Source organism: Grammomys surdaster, unplaced genomic scaffold (assembly GCF_004785775.1).
Source record: "Grammomys surdaster isolate TR1022 unplaced genomic scaffold, NIH_TR_1.0 126313, whole genome shotgun sequence".
Lineage (NCBI taxonomy): Eukaryota > Metazoa > Chordata > Mammalia > Rodentia > Muridae > Grammomys > Grammomys surdaster.
Window position 1 is genome coordinate 236,663 of NW_021621113.1, and position 13,254 is coordinate 249,916.

Genomic DNA, 13,254 nt, shown 5'->3' on the forward strand with positions numbered 1-13,254 from the left:
ATCCACCTAAATATCATATATTTCTGTTTTTAGTGAAAAAACACTCTTCAAAATCACTACTTGATCTGGATGCAAGCATATCCACTTATTTCCAAGATTTCATGGTTGGTTGGTTGGTTCAAGGAATGTTTTTATATTTATTTATTTTGTATGTTTTGTCTGTCTGTGTCTCTGTCTCTTTTTCTGTGTATACATGTGTATGTGCATGGTGTATGCACGTACACACAAGGTTAGAAAACAACTTGTGGGAGTTGGCTCTACTATGAGGGCCCCATAATCCAACTCAGGTTATTAGGCTTGGTATAAGCATCTCTGCCAGCTGAGTGGACTCATTGGCTTTTTATGACTGTTTGTGAGACAGGGTCAGACATAGCTGGTTGGAGCTACCCTTGAACTATTTTTTTAATGATTTTTTTTTTTAGTTTTTATTTTATGTGCATTGGTGTTTTGCCCAAATGTATATTTGTATGAGAGTGTTAGATCCCCTGGAACTGAAGACATTGTGAGTTGTCATGTAGGGGCTGGGAATTGAACTCAGGACCTCTGGGAGTAGCCATTACTCTTAACCACTGGGCCGTCTCTCCAGCCCCTGACCTTGAACTCTCAAGTGTACCACTGGACCTTGTAGAAATAAATATATATATATATATATATATATATATATATATATATATATATATAAAGTTTAGGTGAATTTTAGAAAATTTTGATAATTTATATTTTCCTTTCATGGCTTACCATGCAGTAGTTAGAGTAATAGAGATATGTGGGCTGGGGAGATGGTGCAAAGATAAAGAGCTTGCTCTACAAGAATGGGGACCTAAATTTGATCCCTAGCACCCACATAAAATGCTGGGCATACTGCTGGGTACAGTAGTTTACCTTTAACCCCAGCATTTGGGAGACAGAGGCAGAGGCGGATGAGTCTATGACTTGAGGCCAGCCTAGCCCACATAGTATGTTCCAGGCCAGCCAAGGCTACATAGTGAGATCTTATTTAAAAAATTTTTAAAATGCTGGGCATAGTGGTGAATGTGTGCAGTTCCAGCACTGGGAGGTGGAACACATGAGGAGCTCACATGACCAGGCAGCATATGGTAATTGGAGAGCCTCAGGTCCCAGTTAAAGATCTTCTCATGAAAAACAATTGGATGCTGCCTGAGGAGGGATGACTCTGGCCTCTGCACACATGCACATATACATACAACATTGTACAAAGCGTAAGCTGATAGAATGATTAACTCTGGATTTGAATTCTGCTGTCAGTTGACTGTGTGAAGCAATTTAACCTCGTTTAGTTTCTTTGTTAGAAGTGGAACTGATAGTAATACTTCCTTTGTAGTATTTTCTGTGATATTGAATGCCTGGCATATAGTCATAACTCAGTGTATTTATATATGTAATACTGCAGTCGTCATTATTTACATTGTCCTCCCCCTCTAGTGTTTTTTTTTTTTTTTTGGTTTTTTGAGACAGGGTTTTTCTGTGTAGCCCTGGCTGTCCTGGAACTCTCGAACTCAGAAATCCGCTGGCTTCTGCCTCCCAAGTGCTGGGATTAAAGTCCTGCGCCACCACTGCTCGGCTCCTTCCATTTTTATACTTGAGAAGAATGGCAGAATTTAGCCTCTATCTTACTGGGTGCTGCTTTCAATGCTATTACAGTAATTTGCTCTTATAAAATGGCTCTAGAAATCTCACAGAACTGCTAAGTTGCGTTGGGTTCTCTTGGGATAATCTCTTGTGCAGTGTGTAAAGGTTTTATTTCTGTACTGGCAGAGATTTGAGTACAGACTGGACTATGGTATTGTCATTTTTGTGAAGCATCACCTGTCTCAGTGTTCTGTAAACATCTTCATGACCTTCTGATTGGTTTAATAAAGAGCTGAATGGCTTATAGCAGGCCAAGAGAGGAAGGTGGGACATCTGGGAGAGATAGAAACTTTGGGACAGAGTCAGAGGGGAGAGGTTGGTCAGCCAGACACAGAGGAATGAACAGATGCTGGGACTAAAGGAGAGGCAGCTAACAGGCCATGTATCAGAACACAGGTTAGAGTACACGGGTTAACGGGGTTATAGGAGTTAGTAAGCCCTGAGCGAAGGCCTGAGCTATAATCAATAATCATTGTCTCTGTGTCAGTACTTGGGAGATTGGTGGTAGTAGACAGTCCAGCAGTAGTATTCTTTCTGACATTTATAGCTAAACTTTATATAGCATGCTAATATTTAGATTAATCTCTTCATACTTCATCTTGAAAATTCTAATTTAAAAAAATTATTTTATAATTTCAGTCATGATTCTACTATTGACAGCTATTGAATAGAGGATTCCTGTCTTGTGGTCTCAGATTGTAGGATATGTACTGAGTCTAGTCTCATCAGTTCCAGCAGAGAGCTACAAGTCTTATTTTTGTTAAAAATAATTCTTGTACAAATGTACACATTAAATATTACTTTACACTTGAGGTACTAGGGACAATAATTGCTTCCCTCATAATCATCTAACTGAGAAGTAACTGAACTAATCATCAAAGGATGGTTCAGATGATTTACACAGGTGTTTTCTACTGTGCAATAGTTACTCCTAGTAAAATAGCATTTGCGCTCCCAGAGAGGAAGAAGGTAGAATCATTGCACATTTGTCTTTGTTATTTGATTTTAGAGACATTTTAAATCCGATGGATGTGATCACAACTCAGTTTGAAAAATCCTCTCCCTGCAAAGATTTCTGCAGCCAGTCATGCCTATTTTCTTATGAGCTAAAGAAGCCTGTTGTTACCATATATACCAGTGGCATTTCGGCTAAGTGCAGTATGTGTCAGAAGGGCACTGACGTAAGTACACATTACATTTCACTATCATTGCAATTCTACTCAAGAGATGGCATCTATCTATCTATCTATCTATCTATCTATCTATCTATCTATCTATCTATCTAATCTAATCTATTCCTCCCTCTTTCCTTCCTTCCCTCCCTCCCTCCCTCTCTCTCTTCTCTCTGCCTCTCTCTTTGCCTTCCTCCCTATATCCATTTCTGTTGACCCCTCACCCTTTCCAGTGTTTTGCTATGTACTCCAGACTGGCCTCAACCTTGAGTCAGTTTTCCTGTTTCAGTCTTCCAAGTACAGAGATTATAATGCCACCATTCCTAGCTAAAAGTCAAGAGACTTTTAAAAATGTGGCTCTGCTTATTTGTATGTGTGTATCTGTATTATGTCCTAGATTCAATTTGAAATTAAATATTAAAGCAAGATGTAGTGGCACACAACTTTAATCTCAGCCCTTGGGAGGGAGAAGCAAGTAGATCTCTTGAGTTCCAGCACACTGGACTATGGAATGAAAAGCCTGTCTTGAAAAAAAGTAAAAAGAATAAGGAGGTGGAGAAAGAGGAAGAGGAAAAAAAGAAGGCAGAGGAAGAGAAAGAGGAGAAAGCAGAGGAGGAGGAGAAAAGATAGATAATGGATAGATGGATGGATGGATGGACAGACGGACGGATGGGTGAAAATGCGATACAAGATCTTTGTAGTGATACTTGTGTTTCAAAGCTTCACACAAATAGCAGCCTCACTGAACTGTTGTGAGAACTGTGGGAGCTGTGCTTAGAGTAGCTCTGACCTCTGTCCCTGTCAGGTTTACTTTATGTCCTGTGTACAGCCAGTGTGGATTTCTGCTACAGAGCACATAGGCTTTCTCCTGTGCTGACTGTGCAAGGGAGAGTGAGCTACACAATGAAAACAGGAGTTCCTCGGTGTTCGTCCTGCTGTGATTTTCTCTCCAGGGAATGGGGGAGGTTCCATGGAGGGATGGTTGTAGATTGGCATGACTAACATGAGATAGGCCACTTTACAATTTTTATTCATGACTCAGAACTTAAGAGAAGGAACTTCATGATTTGTTGTATGAAATATTGATACCAAAAACTTCTTGTAGATAAACTGTGAGCAGGAGTTAAAGGCAAAAAACAAAACAAAACAAAACAAAAAAAAAACTGATTGAAACTAAAGGAAACAGTTTTTTCACATAACATTTTTATTGAGCCTCTGGGAGGTTCACATCATGTACCCCAATCACAATCCCTTCTCAGTCCTTCCATGTCTGCCCCCTTTGTGATCTCCCCCCACCAAAGAAGTAAAAGATAAAAATAAATGAAAAGAAAAGAAAAAGATGTTCACTTTGTGTTGTCTTTATACTCACTGGAGCATGGTCAAATTTTTAGAGGCCTCTCCCTTGAAATAGACCTGTGTCCTTCCCCTCTCACACCTGCATCAGAAGCCACTGTGGAGAGCTACTCTTTGGCATCTTTGTCACTTTTTAAGAGTTCTCTTTGGTGACTTCCTGTGTAGGCTGTTACTTTTGTGGAGGTGGTGGCGTGGGTAGGGGTTGTCACAGAAGCTTTCCATGGCTTCTCAACTGTGCATCTGCAGTCATCGATATCACAGCAGAAGTAGCCTCCTTGTTCTTCACACTCAATGGGAACATGGGTCATGGATCTCTAGTATGTTTCTGTTGACAGCACAGACCACAAACATGACCTGTTGCAGTAGCACCACTGACATGATCATGGCCTCAGGTGGCAGCACAGGTCACTCAATATCAATATGGCCCTCTGCAGCAGTGAGGACCCAGACATCACCATGGCCTCAGGCAGCAGTGCAGGTAACTCATTTAACTAAGGCCTCAGTTGCAGTGTAGCCTACTGACATCAATGTAGCTTCAGGCTACCATACAGACCATGGACAGACAGCCAAATGACCTTCATGGTGACACTGGCCACAGGCATCAGCACAGACTCAGACATGAGCAGCAGCAGGGGGTCAAGACATTACCATGGTCTTAGGTTGGAAGCATAGACCACTCAGGTGGTGGCAGGATTGCCCATGGAAAGTGATATGGCCTCAAGTGGCAGCACAGACCACAGATACCTGCTTGTTCTTTGGTGGTAACTTGGACCATGGACATCAACACAAACTCCAGCTGTAGTAGGGCCTCAGACCCAGATATGGCTCTTGCGGGGCAGTGGTGGTACACTGCACGCCTTTAACCCAGCACTTGGAAGGCAGAGGCAGGAGGATTTCTGAGTTCAAGGCCAGCTTGGTCTACAGAGTGAGTTCCAGGACAGCCAGGGCTACACAGAGAAACCCTGTCTTGAAAAACAAAACAAAACAACAACAAAAACAGAAATGGCTCTTGGCAGCAGCAAGGACCCAAAGTCATCATGGCCTCAGGTAGCAGCTCAGGCCACCTGTATCAGTGTGGCCTCCTTCAGCAGCTTGGCCCCCAGGCCTTGACATGGCCCCAGACTGCATAGACCATTGATCTCTGCACAGCCTTCAGTGGAAACTTGTGCCATAGATATCATTCTGGCTTTCAGTAGGGCTCAGGACTCAGCCAGTAGGCTCAGATGGTCACATGCCTGGCTGGCTTGTGCTTCCCCCTGGGTTTTTTTTAAAGATGTATTTTGGAGTGAATTCTTAGTTGATTTGGTACCATCAACCTGTTAGAATACTTTTGGTACTTATTAGGTACTATTTACTGTAATAAATAATGGTCTCGTGAAGTATGATATTTGTTTCAGTTTTCAGTATTACTGGTTGAGGTTCTTTTTATTCTTTGTACGTGTTTATATGCATATGGGTGTGCGTATGTGAGTTGGGAGTCTTTGTCAGTTGCTTTGTACCTTATTTGCTGAGGCAACGTTTCTCAGTTGAGTAACTTTAATTTTTTAAAGGTTTATGTTTAATGATGGTTTTTAAATGCTTTAGCCTCCCTTTTAGCCCACCACCCACCAAAGGTAGAAAAGAAAGGATGTGGGGGAAGTGGACCTGTTTAGAAATGGTTCTTTGAAACAACTCCCATCTGTGTTCTCTAGAAACTGACAATCCACAGGTCAATAGCAACAGCTGGGTCCACTCACAAACACTTCATGGATACACCAGCAGTCCAGTTCAACAGAGTCGAGATAACAAACATGAATCAGCAGTGGTGACACTACCTAGTAGAGATAGCTAGGTCTCAGGCTTAGCACAAGTCAGCAGGAGGGACCAGGGCCAAGAGGAATGCCAGGAACAATTCTCAGCTGTGTCTCTCAGCAAAGCAAAGACTCGAGACCAACAAGTGTTATACAGCTAGCTCTATAAACAAGCCTAGCTCAGTCTGTCACTGCCCATCGAGTCCTGTTCATACTCTCTTTAAACATCTCCTGACCTCCTTAGGTCTTGCCTCAACACCTTGTCTTGCCTCAGTACATAAGTCTGTCTCAGCTGACATCACTCTGTCAGTTAGTCTAAGTCCACAGAAGCGTCAAGAAACTGCAGCACACCACCAGAAACTTTTTGGTACGTTTCCCTCTATGGAGTCCTGACAAATAGAGCTCAGCTACACAATATAAGACAGACCAATACATGTGTGTCATTAACAAAGAATCCTTCATCATGTGTCCTTTCACATGCTTGCTTTAGCAAAACATCCTTTCTCCTGTGTCTGCTCCAGTGAAATGTTCCTTCACACGTCTGCCTCAGCCTTTAACCTGTGTCCACTTCAGGAAAACACTCCTTCACGTGTTTGCCCCAGCAGAATGCCATCCAACACAACTGACTCTCCAAAGAACCTTTAAGTTTCTACTTCACAGTTGAACCCATGACTGACCAGTTCAGCTATTATTTAGCTCTCTTGTCCTGGATACCCCATTTCTGCCTTCCAAATGCTGGAATTTGGTAGAGTCCACCAAACCTACTTGGCATTTATGTGGATTCTAGGGACTTGAACTCTAGTCATTCTGCCTGTGTGGCAAGTTCTTTAACCATTGAACCATCATCCTAGCCTCTTTTTTTGTAAGTTCTTTTTGTTTTGTTTTTTTTTTTTTTTTTGTTTTTGTTTTTGTTTTTCGAGACAGGGTTTCTCCGTGTAGCCCTGGCTGTCCTGGAACTCGTGCTGTAGACCAGGCTGGCCTCGAACTCAGAAATCCACCTGCCTCTGCCTTCCAAGTGCTGGGATTAAAGGTGTGTACCACCACTGCCCGGCTTGTAAATTCTTATAAAGGATATAAATGATAATAATTTTTTTTTAGGGACTAAGGAGATAGTTCAGTTGGAAGAGTGCTTGCAGACCTGAGGACTTGAATTTCATCCTTGTAACCCACATAACAGGTTGTGTGGGTGTACCCATATGATCCCAGTGAAGGAAGTTGTATCTCTTTGGCTCACTGGCCAGCTAGCATCACTTATTTGGCAAATTCCAGACCAGTGAAAGACTGTCACCCAGGATTAGCCCTTGACCCCCCCCCCACATGTACATGTGCATGCATGACACACTCATGAACCTGCACATGAAAACACAATTCCTTAGCAAATTTTTGATTTGTTAATTTCTTGGAGCAATTTGAAATGTCCTTTTATCATTAAAAAGTATTTTATTTTTAGGAATTGCTACTGTATGCAGTCAAGTTCCTAGTGTCACAGGAAACTAACAGCTGCTTTTTATCTGTGACCTAAGTATCAGTCCTTCCCTAACTTGGGACTGGCATTGTACTCTTCGAGATTTCTGGGGCACATTTTTAGTAAGCAGATTGTGTGAAACATCATAATGTACTACATTTCCATACCATTTACTTCCTTACTAAAAGGTTTGCTATTGTGTTGGTGATAATTTTAAAGTTAAAAATGCTTCCCCATGGGGTTTGGCTTATGGTAAGCATTCAGAAGTCAATACTATGTAAGTGTTAGTCATTATTATTTGTTAAAACATGGGTAGACTATAGTTCATTATATAATTATTCCTACTTATATGATTCTCAGCTTGATAAGGAAGTTTTTTAGGATCTCTTAATATGAATTAATCAAGCTTCATTTCTATCTCTTGTTGGACAGTCACCCAATTTAGGTGGTTTTAAGTGATAAAACTTTTCTATACTGAGGTCCATGCTTCATGGATTACCTAATATTTATTTATGATTAGGAAAGTGTGTCATCGGTACGTTGTTCATTACTTACAGTGTGCTTTGTTGTTAGTTGAGTAGTTACTGTTTTTTTTCAGTTCTGTAGCTAAGGCTGGCCTTAGGTTCCTGATCCTGTTGCATCCATCTTCCAATTTATTGGGACATCACACCTGTCTGGGCTTTTTTTTTTTCATTATTTGATTTTCTTTTGTTTCTTTTTAAAATCTATATGTATGATTGAATATATGTGTGTGTGTGTGTGTGTGTGTGTGTGTGTGTGTGTGTGTGTAGTGAGGAATCTGGAATTTTGGTTTCTTTAAAAAAAACACAGAAATACTATAAAAATGTGTTTTCATTTTAATCCCAGGTATGGGATAAGGGGCTACTTCAGTTGTCCACAGCAGCTGACTATGATCTGACTCGTGCCCTAGAAGAGGCATGTTTTTGCCAGCTGCAGATAGTTTCTGTGATTGTGTGACTTTTTGGAATTCTGGGGACTTTTCAGAGGATATATAAATGTTAGGGTCCAGAGAGGCAGAGTGGGTTGTTGTTGGTTTGTTGGTTGTTGTTGTTGGTTGTAGTTTGTTAAATAGTCATTCTCAAAGAAGAGACAACACAAGAAGAAATTAGATATCCTGACTGTGAAGATGAAGCTTGCCCCAAGGAACTCAGTGTCCCTAATTAGCGGGAAGTAGTGTCTTCCCCCTTTCCGACCCCTGACCTTTTTTGTTTGTTTGTTTGTTTGTTTTTCAAGACAAGGTTTCTCTGTATAGCCCTGGCTGTCCTGGAACTCACTCTGTAGATGTAGACCAGGCTGGCCTCAAACTCAGAAATTCGCCTGCCTCTGCCTCCCAAGTGCTGGGATTAAAGGCGTGCGCCACCACTGCCCGGCCCAACCCCTGACTTTATTCAGGTGTATCTCTTCTCTTTCCTCTCTCTCCTTTTCTCTGTCTTATCTAGTGTTAGGGAGTTGAAACAGTTGAAAAAGGGTGGAGAAGGGTAGAATAAAGAACCTCCAAACTAGCCAAAGACAGCTATGTGTATGTATTTATGTGTACATGTTATGTGTCTTAGTGAACAAGTGTGCACACCATAGCATATGTGTGTCAGAGGACAGTAGCCAGTGTTGTCCTGCACCTACCTTGATTGAGTCAAGGTCTCTTTAGTTCTAGGTGTGTCTGTCAGGCTGACTGGCTGTGAAGTTGTGGTGATTCTCCATCTCTGCCTCTCATCTTGCTGTAGGAACACTGGGATTGTACATCCACACTGTCTCTGGCTTTGTGTGGGATCTGGAATTTTGAATTGATGTTCTCATGCTTTTGCATAGCAAGCACTTTACCCACTGAGCCATCTCTGGCCCTTTTCTTATTTGAAACAATAATGTAATTATGTTTGAACTTATGCTTATGTACATCTTATATTATTGCTATCCTCATAGAACCTGGCCCCGAAGCCACTCTATGCCTTGGGGAACTCATCGAGACTGTCTGCTGAAATGATTGAGACTACCAATGACTCAGGAAGAACAGAGCTGTTCTGTTCTATTAACTGCTTATCTGCTTACAGAATTAAGACTGTTATTTCTTCAGGTAAATTTGATAAATTTATAGATTTAATAACATATAAAAGAGGACCATGGGCTGGAGAGATGGCTCAGTGGTTAAGAGCACTGACTGCTCTTCCAGAGGTCCGGAGTTCAATTCCCAGGAACCACATGGTGGCTCACAATCATCTGTAATGGGATCCGATACCCTCTTCTCATGTGTCTGAAGACAGCAACAGTGTACTCATATCCATAAAATAAATAAATATAAAAAATAAACACTTGACAACAAAACCCCAGAAAAAATTTTTTAAAAAATGACCAAAATTGCTGTTACTTAATTTTGTGAAATACTAAACTTATTTAATATGGCTAAAACCACAAGACTGATTTTCTTTTGAAGAACTGATAATAAAGGAAAATAGATTTTCACTGATCCTCCTTTTTGTAGAATATATTTTATGGTTTCATGTGTAAGAAAAAATTATTACTAAGTTTTAAGCTATTTTTCTTGGTAAAAATATTTTATTGTATTTTATTTGCCTGTTTTGTCCTCATGTATGTCTATGTGCCTGCATGCCTGTGGATGCCAGAAGAGGGCTTTGGATCCTCTGGAACTGTAGTTACAGATGCTGTGAAACCACAATGTGGGAGCTAGGAATCTAATCCAGGTCTTCGAGGAGAGCAGCCCATGCTCTTAACCACTGAACTATCTTCCCAGGCCTTTCCATTAGGCTTTGATGAGTAGGAGTTAGTCGAAGTTAGCTGTTGTATTTAGATTTAGAGATTACTGTAAAGTACTGTGATATTTTTTATATTATAGCTGACATCCATATTTATGGGTTCTACTACACTCAACAAACTGTTCCTCAAAAGTATTCAGCAAATGCCAGGCATGGTGTTGCACACCTTTAATTCCAGCACTCAGGAGGCAGAAGCAGGGGGATCTCTGTGAGTTTGAGGCTAGCCTGATCTACATAGTGAATTTCAGGACATCCAGGACCCCTATCTCAATAACAACAAAAACCAAAAACCCTCAGCAAATATAATTGAATTTTACGGTTTTTAAAAATTATTTTTCTTGAACTAATACAGCATATCAGCTATTTATATGATACTTACATTTTTGTTAAGTATTCTAAGTAATCTAGAGATGATCTGTAAGGGGTATTTAGAGTGTACATAGATGATATGCAAATACTCTGGTACCATTCTGTAAGACGGACATAAGCATATCTGCAGATGTTGGATATCCCTGACGAAGTCTGGGAGCTGGCCCCCAAAGGGCATAGGAGAGACCGTGCTAAGTATTTGATTGTCTTCTACTACTAGACTTTCGCATCATCTGTGCACGTGTATAACATTCATTGTCTTTTATCTTTTGTCATTAAGGTATACAGGTTGTGTGTCATAGTTGTAAAACTGCAGCAGTCCCTCAGTATCACCTAGCAATGTCAAATGGAACTATTTGCAGTTTTTGTAGCTCCAACTGTGTGTTGGCTTTCCAGGTATGATGCAAGGTGCTATTTCTTCTCTCTAGTTCACTAAGGGATTGATTGATCTATGGCAAAACATTGTAAAAGATTAAATTAATTCCTTCTTTCCTTCTTTTCTTTCTTCCTTCCTCCTTCCTTTCCTTTCTCCTTTCCTTTCTCCTTTCCTTTCCCCTTTCCTTTCCCCTTTCCCCTTTCCTTTCCCCTTTCCTTTCCTTTCCTCTCCTTTCCTTTCCTTTCCTTTCCTTTCCTTTCCTTTCCTTTCCTATTCATGGTCCTTGAGTCAAGTACCTTCCCCTCCTACTTCCTCCTCTTGGCTCTCTTTCTTTCACTGTTTTCTTTTTCTTTTTTTCTTTCAGGGTCTCCTGCTATAGTCTAGGCTAGCCTTGGAACTTGATATGTAGCCAGGGGTGGCCTTGAACTCTGGATCCAAATGTTGGGATTGTAGTTATGTGCCACCATTCTAATTTTGGCTCTCTCCTTTTTAAAAGAGTAGAGGCTAGAGTGTGGTTTGAGAGGTGGAATGGTGAAGCTCAGAAGCTCAGCCAGGCTCATGTGCCCTTGTGTCCTGGGCCAGGAACGTAATGATTCTCAGCCTGGATTGCTCCCCCTTCCCCATTTCTACCCACTCTGTGCAGAAAGAGTGAAGAATTTCTTGTTTTCTTGGGTGTGAGGAGGCCTAGTGTATCCACTGTGGCACTAGCCATCAGGAGCTGGTTGGTGGTGTGTGTAGGGCTTGAGGAAGGCATCCCAGGGAGAGTCTGCAGGAATCTTTTGTTCTGGTTCATCACCTTTGATCAAATGTTTCATTTTTTTTTAACCCTTTGCACTGGAAGGTATGCCACTGAAATTCTTTCTGTTAGAAGTGAAAGTTTAAAAAAAAATGTTTGTGGAATGAATTTATTAAAATGAGTAAATTAAAACAATTATGTTACATTATTTCTTATTTGGTAAAATCCTTTGCTTTGTATTCATTTAGAATGTATTTAACAAGCCAAAGGGAAGAAACTCTTCATTGACACCTGTAACTCAGGGCCATGAGGTGACGAGCACACCGGTGCAGTCTGCAGTGTCAGCCAGAAAAGATACCCCTGCCTCTTCCTTCAGTAGCCCCATCAGCAACCCTGCTGCAACTGCTCTGGAGACTCTTGCTAAACAGTCCGACCAGATTGCTTTGACCCATTCATTCTTGAAACTCACATGCCTGCAGTGTAGCCTTCTGTTTGCCACAAAACCAGAGCTGCTTTTCTACAAGGTAAGGAGACAGCCTGAAAGAGATTCGTGTAAACCATCTAGTTAGAGCATTTCTGGTTTTTCCAGTTTGACAGTTCTTCAGTTTGTGCTGACTTAAAAATATATTTATTTTGTGTTGATTTGTGTATTCACACATCTGAGCATTCCATGGTGTGCATGTGGAGAACAGTTGGCAAGAGTTGGTTCTCTCCTTCTATCACATGGGACCTAGGATGGAACTTGGGTTGTCAGACTTGGCAGCAAGTGCCTTGACCTGCTGAGCCATCTCACTGGTCTGGAAAAAGGCTTGCTAATGAAAAAGCTGATGTTTAGATAGATTTTGAAAAAGAGAGAGATGTATTTTTAACTTTGTGTGTGTGTGTGTGTGTGTGTGTGTGTGTGTGTGCGCTCGCACGTGTGATCACAGTGCTTATGGAGGCCACAGGCATTGGATCCCCTTTGTAGCTGCAGTTCTAGGTAATTATGGGCAGCCTATCATGGGTACTGAGAATTGAACTCAGTCCTCTGTAAGAACAGTACACTCTTGACCATGGAACCATGTTTCCAGCCCATGTTCCCATGGGTTGGTTAGAGTTTAACGACTGTTTGCTTGTTTTTGCAGGGTAGAATGTTTATGTTTTGTGGCAAGGCTTGCTGTGATGAATACAAAAGGCAAAATAAAGTTAAGGCCTTGTGCGACTACTGTAAGCTACAGAAAACCATAGAGGACACTGTGCGGTTCTCAGGGGTTGACAAGCCGTTCTGTAGTGAAGGTAAAAGAGGCTCTCAGTATTGCACATACGTTGTGGAGTTCATGATCAGTTTTTATCTTCTAGGAAGCATTACTTGAACATTCTTTTTTTCTTTTCTTTCTTCAAGACATGGTTTCTTGGGCCGGGCGGTGGTGGCGCACACCTTTAATCCCAGCACTTGGGAGGCAGAGGCAGGCGGCTTTCTGAGTTTGAGGCCAGCCTGGTCTACAGAGTGAGTTCCAGGACAGCCAGGGCTACACAGAGAAACCCTGTCTCGAAAAAACCAAAAAAAAAAAAAAAAGA

At 41.3% G+C, this 13,254-nt stretch overlaps 1 protein-coding gene across 6 annotated transcripts in view; it reads left to right on the plus strand.

Annotated features, from left to right (window-relative positions):
* The window catches only part of Zmym6 (zinc finger MYM-type containing 6), a 45,594-nt gene that overhangs the window by 14,561 nt on the left and 17,779 nt on the right, over positions 1 to 13,254 (plus strand). For 5 of the 6 annotated variants that reach the window (XM_028759894.1, XM_028759893.1, XM_028759895.1 and 2 more), the window contains 5 exons: positions 2,660 to 2,831; positions 9,369 to 9,519; positions 10,866 to 10,981; positions 11,946 to 12,221; positions 12,822 to 12,972. In XM_028759894.1, coding sequence (XP_028615727.1) covers positions 2,660 to 2,831; positions 9,369 to 9,519; positions 10,866 to 10,981; positions 11,946 to 12,221; positions 12,822 to 12,972 — 866 coding nt within the window. Of the gene's footprint in view, positions 1 to 33; positions 105 to 2,659; positions 2,832 to 9,368; positions 9,520 to 10,865; positions 10,982 to 11,945; positions 12,222 to 12,821; positions 12,973 to 13,254 lie in introns of all 6 variants that reach the window. The other variant, XM_028759898.1, reaches the window with a different exon arrangement.